We start from the raw sequence: 24,098 nt of genomic DNA, 5'->3' as shown, positions 1-24,098 counted from the left end.
GAATTATATGTCAATAAAGCTGTTATCAAAAAAGATGTAATTCCTGTCCCTAAACCATCAGGCACGTTTCCATGATACAGGTATGTATGCCCTCCCCCCCCCCAACACTATGCTGGGGATGGAGCTGGGTACAGGGGAAGATTTGAAACAATCTAAACAATCGAAGTATGAACTTATAGAACAAGAGGATGAAAATTAGACTGAAAGAGAGTACAGGAGATGAAAATTTAATAAGCCCAAACACATACTGTCAAGGAGCAAAAACAGCCACCTGGTATAACACCACCCCAGAAAAGCTCCAGGGCGGTGTGATTTTACCCAGGAGATAATCAGAGCATCTTAGACCACTGGTACTGCTAAAATGTAAAACTCACATTAAAAAAAATTATTAAAATGATAATGTGTTAGAATGTGGGTGTGAAAATCATGAATAAATGCATTTGAATTAAGAGATAAACTGGGAAGTCAATAATAGACTTTCATTCAAAAACAACAAAATGTTTCTGCATCTTAGGCCAAGCCAAAGTCTCTCATCTGAATATAGACCCAGTGACAACTGCATTTCCTCCTGGATGTCACTCAAATGCCTCATGTCAACATAGTCAGAATGAAATGTGCCAGCCCATCACCTTGCACTTCTGCCCTGACATTTCCTTTTCCTATATTCCCAATTGCAGGCTCTAATGTCACCCGGCAATCCTCTTTGTCTCTACCTCCTCCCCTTCCCTCAGTGGACCCATACTATCAAGTCATTAGGTCTATGCCCCCTGCTATTGCCTCATTCCTGATCACTGTCACCTCTGACCAGTTGGCTACAAGCATATATCCTAACAGCCTGCTCTGGTCAGTCCTGCCCAGGTCAAACCCATTCCTCATATATACCATCAGCTAGATTCCTATAAAATACAAATCCATTGCATTGCTCTCATTCTTAATATCCTTTAATGACTTTTCCCCATTGCCACCAGGTCAAAATATAAAATAGCAAGGAGACTTCTCCATCAAAATAGATTTTAAAGCAAGTTCTAAGTGAGAAGGCCTGTGATTGGCAAGAGGAGGTCATTCTACACATACACAAAAAATGGAAGTTCAAGGACACTACCCCAGCTGTACTTGGGGATAGGAAAGGGAAGCAGATGTGCTTCATAAGAGTCCTCATAAATTTTTTAAAGGAAATATTTTGTATTACCACGTTTTGTGTAGAAGGAAAACTTGAACCTCAGAATGAATGTCATATTATCAAGCTAGAGACATAAAAGTAATACCTTCAAGCCCAATGTTCTTAGTTGTAAACTGAGCTATAGAGCCTTTACAGCTTTTATATTAAGTATTTATAATAATTGGAGAAAAAAACAACTTCATATTAAGAGGAAGTGTCCTTATAATGTAAGATTCAACAAGGGTAACTGTAATAGAGCTTAAAATGACAGAAAACAGAATAGCTATGAGGCTGGAAGTCTAAATAAACAATTATTACTTGCATAAAACAAAGTGTTTTCCCCCAATTATTAAGTAAATGTATTTTACAGATCTTATTTCCAGAAACCAATTCTTTACAGCAGAGGATGGATATCATAAAAGAAAAAGGTGACAACCTTACCTGTCAATGGTAATCAATTTTAATGGTAAATAAAGACTGGTTGCATTTTTCTGGGCACTTGCCTGCATCTGCTGTGTGAGTTCCTTGGCCAAGACAGTGTCCTGAAGAGCATTCTCCCGCTGAGAGGCATCCGCGAGCACATTCACTGTGGTTTCTGCTTCTTGTAGCCACTTCAGGAAGTTCTCCAGGTCCCTGCGAGAGGCCTGCACTGTCCTCAGCTCAGCCTCCAAGGCGCTCTGTCTGTCAGCAATGCTGCAAGTAACAAGACAGACACATTTCTGTTACTTACAGTGTGACAGTCCTCATCGTACACACACTGAAGAAAAAATCAGCAGACGGCATCAAAGGACCTGTATTTATTTAAGCACCGAACATAACTGGGAGATTTATTCAGATGTGTGTCTTAAATAATCCTTAATGGAGGGCTATTGTGAACTGTGAGAAGAGGGAGAGTGACATACAACTATTAACAAAAACCACATCCATATCATAAAATAATTACAACTATATTTTATAACTCGTAACTGTATGTTATACCCCATATGTTTTATTTCAATACCTTGGTATGATGCCTGACACTCAAAAGGCAATACCAGTAAATATACACACAACAAGTGACTAAATAAATTCCAGAAGAATAGCTGAAGAAACTTTTAAGGTAAAATAAAAATAATTTAAAGGGTTTACTTTATATATTTTAAATAATTTAGATCAATACAAACTGGTTTTTTAAGTTGATTTAATTATATTATTTTCAGAAGACATTGGGTAATCAAGCTTTTATAAACCATTCATTAAAACTACATTAAAATTAAAACACAGGACTATCCTGGAGATGCATGATTTAAGAGATACACACATCTGTAACCTCAACCTTTAAAACTTTATATACCTCCATAATAAGAAGACAAACAACTTAATTTTTTAAATGGATACAGTTTTGCTCTCAGGTATTTAAACCCAAGAGAACTGAAAATATATGTCCACTCAAAAACTTGTAAGCAAATGTTTATAGCAGCATTATTTATAATAGCTGAATGGTAGAATTGACCCAAATATTCATCAATGGAAAGGGGAACTGATAAAGAAAATGTAATACATTCATACAAGAAATATTATTCAGCCAAAAAAAGGAATGAAGTACCGATACATGCGACAATGTGGATGAACCTTGAAAATATTATGCCAAGTGAGAGAAGACATAAAAGGCCACATATTGTGCAATTTCATTTATATGAAATATCACAAAAAGAGGTGAATCCATAGAGAGGCTGATTAGCTGTTGACTAGGACTGGGGGATAGAGGCAATAGAGACTGACTGCTAATGAGTGGTGGGTTCCTTTTAGGGGTGATAAAATATACAAAAATTAAGAGTGTGATGATGTTTTTGCAACATGGTAAATATACTAAAAGCCACTCATTTGTACACTTAAATGGTGACTTTCATGATATGTAAACTATATCACAATTTTTAAAATTAGCACATGTGATATCTCATTTATAAATATTTTCTAATTGTCCATACACACATCCATCCATTCATCACCATCCATCCAATCCATCCGTCTTCCTATTTGCATGTTAACTCAATATTAAAATGGTTATTTCTGGGTGCTTCAACTAAGGTGGTTTACTTTGTTATTTGTACTTTTCTGCATTCTTTGAATTTATAATGAACAGTTTATCATTTTTACATATCAATAAACACAATATTTAAAAAAATGGGTAAAAGATTTAAACAGATACATCATCATAGAAGATATATGGATGTCAAATAAACACATAAAAAGATGCTCAGCATCATTAATCATCAGAGAAACGTAAATTCAAACCACAATGCAATATCACTACATATTAGAATGGCTTTAAAAATCAAGTGCTTGTGAGAATGTAGAGTAACTGCAACGCTCACACATTGCAAGCAGGAGTGGAAAATGGTACTGCCATTTTGAATAACACTTTGGCATTTTTAAAATAAAATTAACCATGCACTTAAGATATAATCCAACAATCATTTTATCAGAGAGAAATGGAAACATGTCCACACAAAACCCATATGCAAATATTTATAGCAGCTTCATTCACAATGGCCAAAAACTGACACTAACCCAAAAGTCATTAACTGGGAAAAGCTGAACTGTGGTACATGCATATAATGGAACACTGCTGAGCAATGGGAATAAACTACCGACAGATGAAACACACGATGGAACCCCCAATGCATTCTGCCACGTGAAAGAGGCCAGGCACAAGAGCTGCACACCTTGATTCCATTTATATGACATTCTGGAATATCAGTAACCTCGTCTCCGCGTTTACTTACTAAAAACCTCCCACAGTGCTTGGCTGCCTGCAGAATAAACTCACATTGCTTCTCCCGGGACTCAGCACCCTCCACAGTCTATCACTAATTTACTTTTCAGCTTTATCCCTGAGTTCCCTCCAATACTCTTTGTTCAGGTCAAGGTGGTATGCTCCTTTTTCTCCAGAATATTCTTAACACCATGTTCACATAAAAAATTTATGTCCACATATAAATGTCATTCCGATCACCTCCACTTATCAAAATCCTACCAATCCTTTAAAGGTTAATGACCGTCTCCTCCAAAACATCCCAGGCCAATTAGGTTTCCTAGCTCGGAGTTCATAAAAGGTCAGCACTCCTCCTCGTACAGAAATTAATCACAGGTATCCTGGGAAAGCCCTTGGACTGTGACCTTATTTCACTCTTAACTTTAACTTTATTATAGAGACTTCTTGTCCGTCCACCTATTCTGTAAACTCACTATGGGCAGAAGCAGTCTTTTATGTCTCTGTTTCTCAGTCCTTATTACAGCATTATAATAAGCATTTATAAAATAAAAATCTATTTATAATATGCCTTTAAAATTACTTCCCAAACATCATTTTTCCAGAAGCTACTAAGCAACGTCCTCCACAATACTCAGCCTGCAAATCCAGAAAGAAGATCCAAGCAGCATGAAAATGCCACCAGCACAGGGAGGGGCTCTCACACTGATGGGGAGAGGAGACCTCAGAAAAGAGGGTGGTGAGTCGGAACTGGACCAGATGCGGCCGCCATCACCACTCCGACTGCCGTGTTTCTTGTTTTCATTTGACAAAGTTAACAAAGGATACACCCTGACAAAGCGAAAGAATAACCCAAAATAGGAAAGGGAGGGAGGGAGGGAGGGAGGGAGGGAGGGAGGGAGGGAGGGAGGGAGGGAGGGAGGGAGGGAGGAAGGAAGGAAGGAAGGAAGGAAGGAAGGAAGGAAGGAAGGAAGGAAGGAAGGAAGGAAGGAAGGAAGGGAGGCCCATGAGGTGCAGGAATAGGGATTCCAGACCAGGAGGAAGGCACAGGCACCCCCGGATGATGGCCGCGCAGCACACCTAGAAAGCATGTATCCTAGTAAACACATTAGGAGTGACAGAGCGCTTAATACGATTGACTTTGTGGGAAATTGTACTGTCAGGCCATCCGAAAATGTGGGAAGAATTAGCAACAGGTGCAAAGAGAAGCAAGCATATAAAAACAAAGCAATTATTCATTTTGGGTAAAACAGAGGAAGCAAAATTATAGTAAACTTCAGTGCCTGGCTGTTAATGATATTTAGACAGACATAATAATGTCAACACTGAATATCTGCTTATCTGAACATTCAGTGATGAGATGGTACAGCCACTGTGGAAAATAATATAGTAGTTCCTCAAAAAAACAAAAATAAATTTAATATATCACCCAGCAATTCCACTTCTGGGTATATACCCAAAAGAATTGAAAGCAAGGTCTCAAAGAGTTATCTGTACACCTACGTTCATGGCAGCACTATTCACAACAGCTAAAATGTGGAAACAACTCAAGTGTCCATCAGTGAATGGATGCAAAACAAAATGTTGTATATACAAAGGACACAATATTATTCAGCCTTAAAAAGAAAGGAAATTCTGACAGATGCTACAACATGGATGAACCTCAAAGACATTAAATCACTAAGTATTATATGCCAGTCACAAAGGGACAAATACTGTAGGATTCCACTTATATGAAGTACTTAGAGTAGTCAAGTGCATAAAGATAGAAAGTTGAATGGTGGCTGCCAGGAGCTGGGGTGAGGGGAGAATTGAGAGTTAAGTGTTTAATGGATGTGGGGTTTCAGTCTACAAGACGGAGGGATGTGGGGATGATGGTGGTGATGGTTTGGCAACAATGTGAATGTATTTAACACCACTGAACTGTATAATCAAAAACAGTTATGATGGTAAATTATATGCTATGTGTATTTTACCACCATAAAAAAGTGGAAAAAGATCAGTGATGAGGAAGGGAAGGGAAGAGAATAGAATGGTGGCACAGGACAGCTATATCCTAGGTACATATTTACCAGAATACGATGCCCACAGACAACGTCTCACACTGATGAGTTGGAATACAATGGCACACAGTACTCATTTTATTTAGAACATGAAAATGTACAAATGACATCAGGAGAAGCTGAAAGAAGAGAACGTAGTTGCCCCGATGGAGGGGAATGGTGGTGAGTAGTGAGAGAATTACAATATTCTGTTATAAACCTTTCAGTAATTTTTAAATTCGGGGTAATCATGTGCCTATATTTCTTTAATTTTTAAAATTTAGAAGTTACCTACCAGAATTTGGGTGGTTCCTTTTGTTCGTGGTTTTATCTTCCACCTAAGCCTGCCCACATTTACAATTTTTAGAACATTAGAAATAGCCAAATAAAGGCTGTGCAAAACATCAAAGGAGTACACATGTGCAATTAATCAACCATGAACTGATGATTCTTATTTTAAAAACACTCATAAAATTTAATAATTATAAAACTTAGTCAAGTCACACACACATTCATTTTACATAATCATTATCCTTTATTTTTAAGAATTTTCATATGCACATAATAGGTTATGTGGCAAACAGCTAATGTAAAAACAGATCATTATACATTAGTTCTATTAAAACCTAAAAATGCCCAGTCCAGAGATAAATAGGCAAATGCCTGAGAGCCCCATGGGTGAAGTCAGAGGATTCCTTAAACACAACAGACAATCATACACCCAGCAAGCATCCAGCACCAGGCTAGCAGGGGAGGTGGAAAACCGAAAGTGATGCACAAAACGACAAATTATCTACTGGTCATCAGTGGGAAAAGAGATTCTGCTTTAAAAATATTCACTTTGTAGGAAAATGCAGAAAACAACTGTTAGATGATGAAAGAAAATTCTACTTTGTCAGTTAGGAAAGCCAAAGAAAAAGTGTTTTGGATCAAGGCCGACAAGGCTCCCCCAGGGACTAGCTGCGGCAGCCTGGAGCTGGCTGCCCGTCTCCTCAGCAGCAGTTTCATTAACCCTGAACCCTGCTCGGCACAAGGTTCTCCGTGGTGGGCGTCTTTGCTTACCTCCTCAAGATCATCCCAGCACTCCAAGCCTCATGCTTTATTTACCTAAAGAATGAATCAATTCCTAATCCTCAAAGTGGCCACTGTTTCTGCCAGATCCAGAACTTTACTTTTACTCCTTTTACCTTAAATACCCCCCTCCACCCCCCATGACTAACCTTCCTCTCCACGTTGTGTTAATTTTTACTTACCCTGCAGAACTTGCTGCAGACACCTTCCAAACCTGTATGGTTTGAAGATGGAAGAAGAGGCCATGACACCGCATCCCGGAGCTCCCGTGATTTCCCTTACCACGGCCACTGCCCTGTAACAAAGCACTAAAACCGAGCGGCCTACAGCAACCACTGTCTCACAGTGTGTAAGCTGGTTTCTGAGAGGGGCCTCACTGGACTAAAATCACGTTATCAGCAGGCAAGACTGTGGTTTTTCCCGAGAGGCTCCAGAGGTGAATCCATTCCCTTGCCATTTCCAGCTTTGAGAGGTCGCCCACATTCCTTGGCTCGTGGCCCCTTATTCCATCTTCAAAATCAGCAGTAGAGGGCTGAGCCCTCACACCGCATCTCCCTGACCCACTCTTCTCTTCCCTCCTCCACTTTTAAGGACCTATGAATGGAACTGGCCCACCCAGATGATCCAAGATAGTCTCTCCACCTTTGCGGCCATGATTCTGCCTGCCTCATTACACTGTACCTCCGATCACAACTCAAAGGGACTGCTTTCTTGTGTGTTTAAAGTTTCTGAATCATCAGTTCACCTGGTACCCCCAGGACCTACACAGAGTAGCAACTCAACAAATATTTGTTGAATAAACTAATACCGAAATAGGAATAACATCTCCCTTCCTGCAATATTTTAATAAATGTATCAAAACATAGTAAACACTCAATAAATAGCATTTTCCCTAACCTTAGATAACAATTTGGTGAAATACTGGGAAGTTAATTTTGCTTATAGCATACAAATGTGCATTTCAATCATAAGTGTCCTTTTTAAATTCGCATATATCTGGTGTCAGATGTTTTATCATGAATATAATCAACTACTAAAAATAATGAACATACTAAAAACTAAACTCATTTACAGCAGTCCAAATTATCTTCATGTTATTATAATAAATGCACATTTTAAATTTTTATAATTGTAGTATATAAGTATATTAATTTATAGTCTGATTTTTTAAATTAATATAATTTTATGTGAAATTGCTAATAGAATACAGCTCAAACGTATCAGTTCTCCATACCACCCATTTTTTTTCATTTTAAAATTTAGATCTAATACTAGAGTATGTTATATTAGACACCACAAGAATCTTTTATCCATTTTCAAGGAATTTCACATGATGTATAGTACTACCATAAAGCCAAAATTAACTGCTAAAATTAGAGGCTCAGGAGTGTGTGTGCACACTTTGCTAAACAGGCTGATAAGTTACCATTCATGCCATTGGGGCACTGCTCCCAGAAGAAAACCTAATTCTACACCTCTGCCATTGACTAGCTATAAGGCTTAGGTAAAACATTTTAATTCTACAATTGTTTTTTTCATCCTTAAAATAAGTTGTTTGGACTGGATGACTAAAGGACCCATTTCAGATTCTCAAGGGTCCTTTTATGACTACAAAAACCATCACATCCCAGAGATTATAAAACCCGCTAGAAGAGTCCCTCCATTCTCTCCCCCATCTCTAGCTTCAAATTCAGCTTCATTAACAATCCCTGCAGGTAAATGAAATGTTACTGATGGGAATGGCTGAGCGGTGTGCAAAGAGCAAAAAGGCTGGGAAGTATGAAGGTGGAAGTTTCCTGAGATGACACCCAGCACTGAACTGGCATTAGTAAACGGTTCACAGAGTTTATATCTGGCAGTTCCAGTTGCTGCATCTCAAGAAAGACCAGGGCAGAGTGAGAGGAAGCGCTGAGAAATGTAATGAGACAATACAGGGGAATGAGCACTATTATAGAAAAAAGTCACTTCAAGTTTAGGAAGTTGTGGCTTCTGGACAAAGGCAGAGAATTTCGTAAAAATCTTTTATAACCTACAAATCATAAAGAATAGGAACAGGCTGAAAACCTAAAAGATAAAACACTTGAAGTACAAGGGGAACTTTAGCAGAAATAAGATTTTTTACTTCAAACAGAAGTGACAAACTATAGAATTCTTTAGAAGAAAAAATGCTACAGACTAAAAATATAAATAGCTTCTCATAAAAGATTAAAGGAATTCACTGGTGACAGATTTATAATAGTTTACATTAAAGGGAACTGGGGTTTTAAAAATGTAAACTCTTAGCTTTTAAAGAGATTTATGTTATAAAAGCAACTGATATGTTATAAAATAGCTTATATTGATCAATCAAAATATATTTATTTTGTAGCATAAAACATGGCCACCCACATAACTGCCTTGTTTAAATATTATTTTAAAGATGTTAAATAATACTTGACATTTTAAGCTATAAGATATATTGGTGAATCAAATGTGCATGTGATTATAATTGGTCAAGGGAGTGTTTGAACATAAATAGATATGTCTTCTTTTTAGACTTTAAAAGAAAAGAGCATCTCAGAAAAACCACAAATATGTGTTACTCAATTTTTGTATACTTAAAAGGTGATTTAACGTACATGAGATTTAAATATATTTATCTTTTTTAGAGCAGAAAAATGGTAGCATCAGTAGTTTGAATGGCATATAGAAAACTTTCAAGGAAACACTATTTAAGCTTTCCAACGGTTACCTCTCACAAGGTAATTTTGTTATTTGGTAAATAGAATAAGATTTAGCTGGGAAATATATTAAAACACCCTTTGGGGAAATGCAGTTGATTTAATGAAGAATCAGTCACTGCAGATATCCCCCTCGTTACACAGAGACTGGGTCATCACCGAGCACTTTAAAAATTCACCCCATGGGATTTAAATCTGTTCTAAGCTGCTAGCCCTGCCCCCTTGCGCGCCCCATGATGCCTGCCCGTGACCTTATATAACCCAAAGGAGCAGCTCTCCCTCGGGCTGCCATTGACAGCAAGTAAATATTCAAGACCACAGAGCTATTCTTGTGAGAGGATTAATCTCACCACTTCCTAGCTAAAAGGGAAATACTCTTAGCTAAGTCACTACCAGACATTCGGTCTCCGTTAGCCAAACAGTATCCGGCTGTAACTCTAGCACTACTCTGCCCCTTTCCCAGTTTGCCGCAATCCACCCCCATACCCTTCAGTGAGGCCCGGAACTCTAGGCCATTGCTAATGCCAGGCCACTGTTCCCTCATCCCCAGGCAAGACCCTCCCCTCTCCAAGCGCAAGACTTTGCACCCCTATACCCTTCAGTGAGGCCCGGAACTCTAGGCCACTGCTAATGCCAGGCCACTGTTCCCTCATCCCCAGGCAAGACCCTCCCCTCTCCAAGCAAAAGACTTTGATCCTCCGTGCTCATATCCTTACCTCCAGGTCCCTGGTCACCGCACAGCGACCACCACACTCAGCTCTGTCCTCGCCTCCCCAAGGGTTCCCTGCTGCCTTCACAATCTATCCTCCGCATAAGACTCAGAAGGAGTAAATCTAGTGCTATGAATTAGTGTCACTCCCGTGCTTCATAACTCCAGTAGCTTGCCCTGTACTTCCAATATCCGAACTACTTTCCATGTGTCACTGAGTCCAGTGCAACCTGGCCTTTGCCTCCCTCTTCCACGGCATCTCGAGCCCTCTTACTCTTTACATTTCAGCCGCCAGTTGGGTTTCAGAATTTAAAATTTTTTGGACATTAGAAACTATTATGAATGTATCTAAGTAGAGTGTGAATCAGCAAGTACATTAATATTTGTGCACATAGGAACAAGGCTATTCACACTAAGCAGGAAATAAAGGCTATAATAAATAGTCTGTCAACTCAAAGCTTTCTGATATCTCAGCATATTGGATTTTGGCCTTGCAGATAAGGGACTGTGGACCTAAAACTATGAATGGCCAAATTACTTAGGCCAATTGCAATTCACAGAAAACATTTCCTTTGAAAGCTGATATTAAACTTCACACATTATCCCGCAATAATAGTATTCCATTGGCAAGTATTCTAACCCTTCACCCCTCCAGCACTTGGCTGCCAATGATATATATTCAGAATACAGCGGAAATCTAATGAACAAAATAAATTGACCAACAAAATAGGTCCCGAGGCATGGAAGCATGGAACAGACTAACATATCTCAGGGGGGAGAAGGGAGTTGGAAAGAGATTAACCAAAGAACTTATATACTTATATGCATAGTCCATGGACAGACAATAATGTGGTGAAGGCCTGGGGTGGGGTAGGGGCTTGGTGGAGTGGGGCAAAGGAGGGGAAATAGTGTGTGTGTATATATATATATATATATATATACACACACACACACACACACACACACACATATATATATGTATTTTTAAAAAAAAAAAACATCAATCAACACCAATCAAAAGAATAAAAAAGAATACAGCTGGTAAGAGGTGAGCCATGGTACAAAACCTCTCAGCAGCCATTACAGTGGCCACATACTGGATAGTGTTATATCATTCATAACAGAGGCACTGTATCTTTAATCGGATCTGGCTTCTAAACTCAACAAGATAAGAACTGGTAAGTGGAATCATGGGCAGATCCAAGAGGCGAGTACACAAAGCCGTCACCAGTGACAGCTGACATTCTGACAGCAAAGAAGAAAAGTAAAACTCTTTGTAAAGAAGCTCAGAGCCTCGCTGCATAGATGAAAGGCTTGGATTCCAATTCCAGCTCTGCCCACGTGAGTTGGGTGATTTTAGGCATTCCCTGACTTCTCTCTGCTCAGTTTATTCATGGACATAGAGTGGAGGAAAATGATGCCGGTCACCTATGGTTGTTGTGAGGATTTAATGAAATAATGCGTGTGTAGAGCTTAGCACAGTGCCTGACAATGAGAAGATACTCAATAAAACTTATGCACTAAAAATAAAGCACAAAATATCACAACACATAACAGCCTGAATAAGTTTACTACCAACTCTTCAGAACTTGGAACATGATCATAATTTAGTATAGAAAAATATCATTGTAGCTATGCTATGGGACTTTAAACATGGCACGGAAACTTCTCTGAGCCTCATGGCATCTGATTAGACCACGCTTTCTCCACGGAGGCAATGAGTGATTCTGCTGCAGGGCAAGGCAGAGGGGGAGTGGGGAAAATGGACTCTTTATGTATAAAGCACAACCATAAAGTACAGCAACAGACACATAGTGTACCCATGGTATTAAAACTTCACAAGGGCAGGTATCTGAAAAGGCTTCTTAGGGGGTTAATAATATAAAAAGAAAGGTTTGAGAAATACCAATTTAAATTCATCATACAGTTTCGTACAGCTCTTAATGTCCCTTAAATCTATCTTCACAACAGTAATGCCAAGAATTCAAAAAATGTTTACTGTAAGTTCACACACTTTGTTTAAGAAGGCAGGGAAAGAGTTGTATATTTTAGAAAGATCTCCAATCAAAACAGGTAAAAATTGTAAATGTCATTGGTTAAAACAGAAAATCTTCTCAATACATAGAGACCCCAGCTGGCCCTTGTGAAGGGACTCTGTGAAACACAGTTCTGTTGAATTTTCCCTGCTTTCGAGATAAGAGTTTACCAAAACCATGTCTAGATGTTAGTATATTTCTTTCCCCCAAAAATGGAGAAAGAAAGTAGCATGAGGACAACTATTTGTAACCACCATAAAACTGGAACAGTGTGCTGTCTTAGCTATGATAAATGAAAGATCACCTTGCAATATAATTCATTTTTAATTGCCTCTTCCATCTAATCTAACTACTGCTGTAGTCTGTCATAAAATATTTACAAAGAAAAACCAAAAAAAGAATCGGGAGTGCTAAATAAAGCAGGCCACACATTTCTACATGATCAATTTTTCAGGGTATTGTTTACAACAAAAACAAAGTCATAACTTATACATGAATTTTTGAAAATGGATAAAGTATGATAAAGGACCAGCTCTCTGTGTTAAAGCTGTGTGTGTTTTTTAAACTCAGACATAATTGATATACAACCTTGTATTAGTTTTAGGTATACAATATAGTCATTTGATATATGCATATATTGCAAAATAATTAGCATAGTAAATCTAGCTAACACCCATCACCACAGTTACAGTTTTTTTCTTGTGATAAGAACTTTTAAGATCTACCCTCTCGGCAACTTTCAAATATACAATACAGCATTGTTAACTATAGTCACCATGACGCACATTACATTCATTTTATAACTGTAAGTTTGTACCTTAAATCTGTTTTTAATTCACCTTCTTCCCTACCTTAGTTTTGGGATCCTTACTATACCCAAATAACTTGTATAAAATGCTAGGAAGATCAGTATTATAGCTATGTTCTGCTTTAACCGCTTAAGAAGTTTTGTATTTGCTACTCCAGTCTTATTTCCTCCAGAACCCTAGGTTTTTTTCATGCTCATGGACTGCCCTCATAATTCTCTCTGAGTTTTCCAAAACTCCACTTTAGAAATTCTAACTGAAGATAGCATTCTAAAAACGGATAAAACGCCTCCATGTCAAACTGTTATTAAATGCTTGGCCATACTTTATTACTCGTAATGTATATCAAAGAGTGGTCTAATATTACCCATTTCATTCACTGAAAAATAAATGTGTTCTGATATCCTTGATAGCTTTTAGGCAGTGCATTTTCATACGTAAAGATGTGTGTGAAACCAAATTCCCTTAGACGCAGGCACTCCCTGTACTATGCAGGAGGCGAACACGTTTTTTACTGATGAATATAAATATGCCATCTTAAAAAGATGCTAACCACTGTTTATAGGTCCTCAAATCCTAGGTGTTTAAGTGACAGAAAAATCTCTCTTATAAACTCATATGTTATTTTAGACTGTTCCAAAGATACTGACTGGACAGAGTAATGGAAAGAAAAAAATAAATTAGTTAAGCCCTAAATACACACAGCATATTTCAGGAGCCCAGCGTTGGATCCACGTGTTCTCAGCCTCGACTGAGGAAGATCCGGCCACACAGCACACATTTTACTTACCATTAGGGGTGATATCACCCCAGTGCAGCTGTGAATACCTAAGTGTCCCTAACCGTCACCGTGCTACAAGATTTACTCTAGGCAACACCAAGACGGTAAAAAAAATCAGAGCACATCAATGATCACTAGCAAGGTTTAGGCTTATTTTAAAAAAAAACTCCATTGAAGAAATTCAAGTAGATATTGTATAAACATACATTCTGTATAATACTTGGTAGAGTGTAAAAAAGTTTGTAAATCGTAATAAAACGTACTTCCAGTAGTTGCATATCGCGGCATGTATCCATGAGAAAGTCAAAGCAACCGAATTCTCAACTTGACACACATTCGCCGGCAGGGCGCCAGCACTCACCTTTGTCTGAGGCTGGCCCAGGACGCTTTCAGGTACTCGGTGGTCTCCTTGACGTTCCTTGTGTCGTCGCTGCCATAGTCCTCCAGGAGCTTCTGCAGCACACTGTCGAACGCCATCACGGCGCCATCGCCAGGCCCCAGCTCCTGAAGCAGCGTCTGCGGTGAGATTTCAGGCGTAAGTGTTAGACTTGGTTTTAACATCTTTTAGACACAGATGTCAAAAGAAAACAAACTATTAGACAAACTCTTGCATGGAAGCTTAAACCAAAATAATCATAGATGCGAAAATAAAAATGTCTGAGAAATGGATCAGGTACATAGCAGTTAAACAAATGATTATCCTTTCCTCTCTTAGATATTTTATTTCCTGCAAACATTTGTCTTTTTTCATTCCTTCTGCTGTACGTCTGATCCTAATAGGAACGTGCATTGTACAGGAATGAATTTACTATAGAGTTCCCCATATATGCTGAGAGAAAGGGAAGGGCCAACAATACAGAAGTATTCTGTCTCTTGCCCCTGGATCCCTGGGCATGTTACAGGAACCGCTTGAGTGGATCAAGCCCTAAGCAGGGTTCACCAGGAGTTGCCTGAATAGCTAAACTGAGGCTGAGTATGTCCCCTGGCATCGGTTCCTTGACACACTTTTTCAGTCTCTGAGAGTCCCTGGATCAAGACACTCCCCATGAAATCTAACAGACAAATGGAAGTTCCTATAGTGTTTTTTAGTAGCAATTGAGAGGAAAATCCACCCTAAAACTTCAGAAGAAAATGAGCATACTTCTGATTAGAAAAGAATATTCTGAGTACGATGACAGATACCACTTTGAATTGTATTCCTTTAGTGAAGTGCCAGGGTCTTTGCCGATGTTACTTTTGATTCACCTGGTGAAAACAATCAGCAGATGTCATAAACACAGAGAGCGACCCAGGAAATCAGGAGGCCTGGCCGCTTGCTTTCTACACGGTAACCATGGAAAGTCCATATGTGCGCAGAATGAAAACATACTTTCATGTTTTAGATTCTGACTCCCACATATTCATTATTATATTTTGCACAAATGTACACTTTCACCTTAGGCTATCTGAAGGGCAAGTAAATGTTCCACTAAAATATAACCTGACAACCATAACCTCCAATTCAAGAACATTTTCCACGATCGCAGTGAGACTTTAGAATAACACCATACATGTTCAATATCATCAGCTCTGCAGCCTAACTGATCACAGAAGGTATCTGCTCTGATGACATTGATAAATAAGTTTGGTTATGGAGGTATTAAAAGAAAAGAAACTTACTTATTTTCTGATTTATTCTACTACAGTAGCCCTCAAATGAAAGTCTCAAGAAATTCCATAAACAGAAATAACCTTCAGGGTAGACATGAAGGGGACAAAAGAAGGGCTCTTGGGATCCTGAAAACATGCTCTTCCTAGATGCTGGTTTGTGGGTGTGTTCCATTTGCGAGGAGTCAGTGAGCTGTAAATCTAAGATATATGTACATTTCTATTTGCTATGCCTCCAGAAATCTTTCAGAATCTTTCCTGGTCGAATTCTTTACGTAAATTTCAATGTGTAGTCTAAGAACTCAGGAAAGCATCATGACAAGAGTCCTAAAGTTTACAGTTAACAGAACAAAAAAGTACATCCAACAATCGACATCACCAAGAAACATCTAATGAGTCTTACTTGATTATCAGAAATTTGCTTGATCAGCGGATCCTTCCGGGCTTGCTGAAGAATATAGAAGCGAGCCTCATATTTTCTCATAAGCTCTTCGGTCTCCTCCCTGTGGTCGTCCCACTGCAGGCTGTCGATCACCATGTCCTCCAGCTGTCGCTGCCGCAGCTCCACGCCGTGCTGAGTGCCGTCCCACTGGGTCTTGACCTTTTCCACTGGGGGAAGCGTTGTGAAAAAGAATTCCAGAAAGTGACGCTCAGGAAAGGGGGAAAGCACCTGATACCCAATTTATTACAAATAAGACTACCCATAGAAAAGAGAAAGCGGCAAGTGGATACACACATTTTAAAGAAATGTCAGTATGTCCATCTCTATACAGTTGATATATTTCTGAAACCATTCTTGAGGAAAAACTCTTAGATTAAACTCTATTCGAAATGCACTAAAATACCTCACAATAAAAAATATCTACTGTTATAAACTGGTAAAGCAAAAAATGTATAAGAAAAATAATTTCCTCTTATTTTATATTTATAGGACCTAGTTTGAGGAAGGTAGGCTTTAATAGCACTTTATGATAGGACTTGAAGACACAGACTTAGTTACTTGACATCCTCAAAGGAGATGCTCCGAAGTAGTCTTGATTGTAAAAGAAAACTCCTTAAGAATACTTTCACATTTGTTTTACTGTAGCATTACACCTCTCTAAAAGGAAGTATTTTCCCATGTTCAAGTTCAAGAGAAACACTAAAAGTAAAGTAAATTCAAGTTCTGTGTATCCAGCAGCTCTTAATCATAAAAAAAGTCCATACTGGCTCTTTTCTGCTCTTTTTTATTGTTTCTTCCTATTTCTCTTTCTTTCAATCTCTGTCTCTCTCCTCTCCTCCCCTCCCCTCCCCTTCTTTCCTTTTCTCATTTTTAACATGAAGTTAAGAAAAGAGAGATCTAAGGGAATAATTTCTGATTAATTACTTCAAGGGCAGTGTATGATCTTGAACTATAAAGTACCAGTAAGAAACTACTTTGACTATCTTCAACAACCATTGATAATAAATAGGTACGTAGAAAGTTAAAAACAAATTTATAGAAGATATTTTGAATGCCAGACAGACTGAAGGGCTGTAGTTAGGAACCAGGCCAAGAAGAGCGTAACTACAAGATAACATTTCTTTTGGTAAAATCCTTGGGATAAACCGCTAAAGCTATCAACTTAACATTGCTCAGAAAGCTACAAATTATGCTTGCATGCAATAATTCTAAAAAAGTGTTTCAATGAGATGACTTATTTTATACTGTCCGAATCAAAGTTTAAATAAATTGCTTAAGATTTTAACTCGAGAGGACGAATCTATCATAATGTTCTACTTGTCAGTTAAAAAGTTACACAGAGTACTTATGACCAAGTCTGCTACTAACAGAATCCTGAAATATCAAATAAAACTAAAGACATCAAGTGACAGCAAATACCACACTTTTATCATAAAAATAAGCAAAGTATCCTTTTATTTGTAAGAGCTAAAAGCAGGTTACTATTGGAAGTACACGCCAGCTGAGGATGGTTTTTCACATAATATTTAGTGACAAAAACCATGCAGCCTCTTTACAAGAAAATGGTGAGAAAACAAAGAGGGAGTTAAATTAGAAATGGAAGATATTTGGGAGAAGGAAAGTCTTTTTAAAAACCTTATAAGAAACTTTGGACAAATACAGAGGTGGGGGGGGGGGAGTAAGATGGCAGAAAAAGCAAAGTGGAGATGGGTTTGCAAAGAGCCTGGTGTCACTAAACCAGAGAAGCTCCCCTGCCACGCGGTGGGAAATGGGGTCCCTCCAGAGCCCCACAGCAGGCCAGCGGTCCATCAGTTCACAGTGGGAAGGGGGAAGGAGCAAAGTGGCTAGATCGGTAAAATAAACCAACACCGTGAGACACTAAAAGTTCTTTGCTAATGCACCCCTTTAACAACCTGCCTGCCGCACTCATTTTGAAGTCGAAGCATATTTTTTATAGGAGAAGGAGTTGAACTTCTCCCCTTGAGAAATATTAAACAATGTGATAAAATGCATTCCAGTTTATATTCTGCCACAAATTAAGTCCATCCCTTGTATCGGGCACTGTGGGAGGCCCCGGAAAGGTGAATAGTCAAGGTCCGTGGTGCCGAGAACATTTAAGTAACTGTGAGATCCACAGTGAAGTTCTGGGGGAGGTCACAGCAGGAACTAAAGGTAGAAAACGCCAGGGACCAGAAGAGGGGGAAAGACTTCACAAAGGGGGTGACATTTTACCAGCTGAGTAGAATTTCACCTGGGGAGAAAAGGCTGAGGGGAAAAATAATGCGAATAAAGGTACGGAGAGTAAGAAATGTCAGGGTGTTTTAAAGAACATACGCAGTACAGCGTAGCTACAGGAGGGGCGGAGGGCTGCAGTGGGCGAGTGATGATACAAGCAGACTGTGACTGTCCCTAGAAGTCCCTAAAGTGTGTTTCAATTTCAAAATAAATGTGGCAACAATGATGTTATTGTAACAGATGAGTTAGCGGAGCACTCTTAGTGTGTCACAACGTGGGGTTATTTTTCCTGAATTAGCCATTTCACTTCTTTCTCCCTCCTTTTATTAAGTATTAGGTGGCTTGTGCCTATCCATTCTCAAGAATTTAAATTTTGTTTTATATGGCATACAGATGCTTTTAATACAGAAATTAAACTCAAAACAAAAACCATGGCTGTGGTTGTTTTGTTTTATTTTGTTTTTAGCTAAAGCATTCCCAAATTACTGCCAGGCTCAGCGGTACATAGTCGTTCAATAAATATTTTTGGAATGAATTTTGAGAAGATAAGTTAAAAGACATGCTAAGATCTGGTTTTAATGAATGAATTATAATGGAAGAATGGATTTGCATCCCTATGGCTTTCTCTAATTTGTTTTCTTGGTTCCTTCAAAAGGAATACAAAGTTAAAAGCCAATAATTTAATGAATCAGTAATTACATAAAAATAATTATATTAATACTTTAAAATTCATAAGGGAATTCTGACAATGTTCACAAAAAATAAAAAACAAGGAAAAGCTGTATTCATAAAGAGTATCAAATATTAAATAATATTAATTTCTGGATGAATAATCTTTGAAAATGTGTGTGTGTGTGTGTGTAATCAATTTCAGTGAAAGTGCATATAGATTTTTTTTAACTTACATTTTTCTGTGATTGCTGTTCTCACATCTGAACTGGAAGCTTTATTTTTCAAATTCTGAGCCAGAGTAAAAACATAATCAAGCTGAGGGTGGCGCTGTTCCAAGTCAGCCTTTGTGATCTGTTTAAGAAGAAATGATTTTTAAGACAGGTTGATAGGCTATACGATCCAAATACTAAGGAAACAAAACTGGTGTGTTGACATCACAGCTGTCTGCCTCCTACAGGGGATAGTGAGGCCTCTGCGATGTGGCAGAGAAAGCGCAGGATCTGGAGTCAGAAGTCATAGGTTCGAATCTCAGCTCTGCCACTTATCCCTCTAGCTCAGCAGGCACTTCACCTCTCTGTGTTTTTGTTTTCACAAAAAGAAACAATAAAATACTTAAAGCTCAGCTGCATGAAGTCTGAGCAGATTAAATGAAAGTCCCTTTAAAAACTTAAAAATGTTCTGCAAACGTTCACAGTGATTTCTGCAGATACCCTGCATATCGGTCCTACATCAGGTACGAACACAAACTAATGTCACCTACAGGGATGGGGGTGAGGTCTGAAGAAAACGCTAATTGGAATAATTGTAAATTAAATAATTTTAGACACGAGAAACTGTTGCTGAGAGCTTGTCTTAGTACCAATGAATGTTGGGGGAAAGTTCATGTCTGGAAAATGGTGTGTTTTAAATCTAGAACTAATAAACAGCCATCAAGACTATTTCCAATAGGTACAAATAGTCTGGCAAAGATTCTCTCCCGGTTTTTCCTCTTTATGAATTCACTGATTTTGCAGGCCTCAATTACTCCTCCAGCGTCAGATGTTATTTCTAAATGGACTGTTTACAACTTCCAGTCGTGAGTCCCACACAGACATCGCAACGAATGCTCATCATTTCCTGCTAAATGGCATAAAGCCTCTCAACACCATGTACTCAAACTAAATCTCTCCAACCCTCACCCACGATTCATTTCTTCTGTTCCTGGTTTCTGCTCATTGCCACAGTGGCATCTGAGCCGCCTGGAAGGCTCTTTTCTTTGTATTAAGCAGCTCTTGCACTATTCCCATTCTCCCTACTAACACAGACCATTGTTAGCATAGTTCTCCAGCCACGATTTAAAAAAGCAAAAAGCAAAAGGCAAAAGGATGCCTGCCCTTGGCTTACAGATGGGAAGGCCAAGGGGCTCTGCGTGCCCTGCACGCTCCTGCAGTGACCACGAGCCGCCTCGCTATCTGACTTCCCACTACACTTCTTTGCTGCACAAATGTCGCCCATGTCCCTCACACTCCCCCACTTCATGTCTCTATTCACTCTGCCCCCCACACCACGAAGGTCATTACTTGTCTCTAGATGTGAAAATCCCACCCTGCCTGCCTGGCACCACTGTGGGAATAACTCACAAAAGAACTTTACAAACGCATGACATGGTAGCTTGTGCGTGTGTGTAATTTTACATATACATGAAATTATAGATTCTTATTTCTAATGCCAGCAATTAAACAAATAAGCTCATTATGAAGTATAATTTGAAAAGGCACTTCGGGAAATTCTCCTCCATCACACAAGGCATGAACTGTAGCACTAGTTTATGTTTATACTGATGGGGCTGGATTTACACTATCCGTTTCTAGATCTTAAAATACACAGAGTCTACAACCGAAGTTGGTAACGGTGATCTTACCAAAACAGCATAAATGCAAGAAAAGCTTGACTCCTCAGAGCCCGCCTGAGATGGCAGTTGGACAGATAAAGTTTTTAAAGCTCCCTCTCCTGGAGTTCAGGATAAACAAAGGGGAGCCAAACAGGCCGCGTCTACCCGTGTGCTGCGGTGTTCCCGCGACAGGCCTTCATGCCGTGCACCTACTTTCATTCTGGAGACCGTCTTATTGATCTCCTCTACATCCCCGACAGTGACGATGTTGGACTTCAGCATCTGGTCGATCAGCACCAGCCAGTCGGCTAGCTCGGTGATGGTTCTATCCAGATCAGCAGGGACTGAAATTTCCGAAGCCCGAGGAGGCTGAGCAGGCAGGTCCGAAGTGGAGGATGCTAGCACCACCTTTAGGACACTGGGATGAGCTGAAATGAAAAATGCAGCCAAGTGTTGCTGTGTCAACGGGAGATTCTGACAGTGGTGCTGCAGCGCTGACAGGGGTCTGTGGCTTTATGTGAATTTCAGATTAGGTTAAAAAATGGTAAGAGTTTTTATTTTTTCATACGGAAGAGGCAATCGTATTTCCTGCAGTATCTATGTCTTTGGTAGCAGTAAAGCCAATTAAACACACAGTCTCAATATTCTAGGGCAGCAATAACTCAGAAGTAGCTAACACTGATACCAAGAGAAGATAAAATAAAACATGCATCCACTGTGAGAAAATTAGCACTGCTATTTTATTCTGTCAAGATGCTTGCCTTAATCGTAAAGCCAGTTTATCCAGTTTTCTGTTCTTTTTCACTTAACTTTATAACATGAGCATTAGGAGTAATTCTTCAGACACGCCACTGTGAATACGCAATAATCTGCGCATATATTCACTGACTGTGAGTTAGCTCCTTCCCTACAGCTGGACACTTAGATGGCTCCTTACATTTCACCTTAGAAAAGAACTTGCAAGGAATATCCTTTTCTGTAGAGTATTTTGCACATTTCTGATGAAAACTTTGGTATCGATTTGCGAAAGTAGAATGGCTGGTTCAGAAAATATGAACATAGTTCATGTATTTAATACTTATTGGCAAACTGCTTTTCCTTAGAAGTTGGAAACTGAGACTTGCAGCAAGAAGTGTGGCCCCTGAGCATCCCATATGCACACCAACGACATTCCTTCTCAACGGGTGCACACACAGCCCTCACCATTGTGTTCATTTACTGGCTTTTGATTAACAGTGAGAGCAAACATATTTTGTTTGTTAACCAAATACGGTATAATTTATAACTGTGTTCTTTACCTGCTTCCTTATCAATTTGAATGAACTCATTTTTATAGGAAAGATGAACCCTTGCCACATTGCTGAAAACACTGTTTCTATTTTAGGATTTTTAATGCGTGTGTTTTTTCTTTTTAACATATAGATGTCATCCAACTTGGGTGATCAAATCCACAAATCTTTCCTGGGAGATTGTTTTTCCAAATCTTTTACTTAGAGATTCTTGTCTTTTGGATAAATATTTTTTCTCTCGGCTCTTTGTGTTTGTCTTTTGTTTTTAATGATGGAAGATTGGTTGTTTTTCTTTAGTGTTACATGAGGCCGTTGAATTAATTATTACACCCAGATGTGGTGTATTAGGTGAGGCTTAAGTAATTTTCTAAGAAATATAGTCAATCTGTAAATTCAGCATAATTCAAATTAAAAACCTCAACAGGTTTGCATATATCTTGACAAAATCATATACTGAAATTCCTGATTCTAAAATTAATATAGAAAAGAGCCAAGAACAGTCAACAGAAAGAGAGCAGGGCACGGTGGTGCAGAGAGCTTGCCAGGCAAGGAGCAGCAGCTATGGTGCCCGTAGCCCACACTCTAATCTGGACATGGAGAGAAGAAAATAGAAAACTCTGTTTCCTCCACACCTAAGTGATCAGCATTGTCAGTAATAGCTTCCCCGGGAAGGAGGACTCTTCCAAATGCCCATCTCCCCCCTGGTTCCAGGATATCGAACCCTTTGCTCTCAGCCACGATCTGCACCTAATTACACACCCCCAAGGACATGTTAGCATAATGGTTATAGCTGATTTTCTAAGAAACTGCATGTCCCCAGTTTCCCCACCTTGCCCCGTCCCTTCCATTCCACAGGCTCTCTGGAGGACCATGTCCCACTCTAGTCCCAGGAAAGGCAAAAGGTCTCATGTCCCGTGAGTGCCTTGCCCACACTGGGCCGTCAAATACGTGTTGGGTTTAAAGAAGGCATTCCTTTCAAATCATTGAAAACGGAGTAACAAATCACAAATGCGTTGTGTTTTCAAGTTTAAAGTTTTCTCATAATCATCATATTTTTCTATGTTTATAAAAATGGTTAGGAATAAACTGCATCTTACCAGCGACTCTGGACTGAGAAACAGAACAGGGCTCCTGGGCGCGCTCCTTCAGTGCGCTGGGCACTTCTCTGCACACCTACGGCACCCGGCCAAACACAAGGAGGAGAGCACCGTGTGAGTGACGATCGTGCTTTCAGAAGGGGCACCTGTGCCGCTCGGCTTTCCCCTCGGTGCCTAGGCTTCTGTTCCCACCTTCACTATCCACCGCAGTCTTGCTTAAACCCCACTCGACCGACGTTACTGTCAAGGACGCCACCCAGTCCTTAGCTACCCGGGCCCTTTGCAACATCTAATGCTGCCACTCCCCCTCCCTTGAACTCTGACTAGTCTGTACTCCTGTCTGTCTGACCTTCTAAGCGTCCTTCATCAGCTCATTCTCCTCTGCCCACCCATCAGATGCTAACATTCTGCAGGGTAGGTTGTTTTGCTCTTTTCACCATTGACTCGGGCCTCTCTCCTGGGCTCCTGATTTCTAATGGTTTCATCTGCCACACAGAGTTTAAAGATGCAGAAGGCTCCCAAAAATGTATCTTCAGTCTGACTCTGGTGACTGGATATTCAGACATATCCAAATCCAAAGTCATCATCTGTCTCTCTGACACCCCCTCCAAGAAGCTGTCTAATGACTAATTGATCTTTCCAGATCGGTCATCCTGATCTGGATGGTGGGTTTTGCTCAGAGGAGTTCCTTAACATCCTGATATCCTAGGGACATCCATCCTAGGATCACTCCATCCACTTCTCTAGTTCAACTACAGTGAGCTTTCAAA

The 24,098-nt window shown here is 39.4% G+C and overlaps 1 protein-coding gene across 3 annotated transcripts in view; it reads right to left on the bottom strand.

Moving 5' to 3' along the window:
* Positions 1-24,098, bottom strand: part of UTRN (utrophin) — a 398,636-nt gene that overhangs the window by 194,450 nt on the left and 180,088 nt on the right. For all 3 annotated transcript variants that reach the window (XM_081141495.1, XM_081141496.1, XM_081141497.1), the window contains 6 exons: positions 23,329-23,404; positions 21,156-21,370; positions 19,306-19,423; positions 16,127-16,332; positions 14,438-14,592; positions 1,663-1,852 (listed from right to left, as the gene is read on the bottom strand). In XM_081141495.1, coding sequence (XP_080997621.1) covers positions 1,663-1,852; positions 14,438-14,592; positions 16,127-16,332; positions 19,306-19,423; positions 21,156-21,370; positions 23,329-23,404 — 960 coding nt within the window. The remainder of the gene's footprint in view (positions 1-1,662; positions 1,853-14,437; positions 14,593-16,126; positions 16,333-19,305; positions 19,424-21,155; positions 21,371-23,328; positions 23,405-24,098) is intronic.

The sequence above is a fragment of the Miniopterus schreibersii genome, assembly GCF_964146895.1.
Source record: "Miniopterus schreibersii genome assembly, chromosome: 6".
Classification (NCBI taxonomy): domain Eukaryota; kingdom Metazoa; phylum Chordata; class Mammalia; order Chiroptera; family Miniopteridae; genus Miniopterus; species Miniopterus schreibersii.
This window is presented reverse-complemented; position numbering and strand designations above follow the sequence as displayed.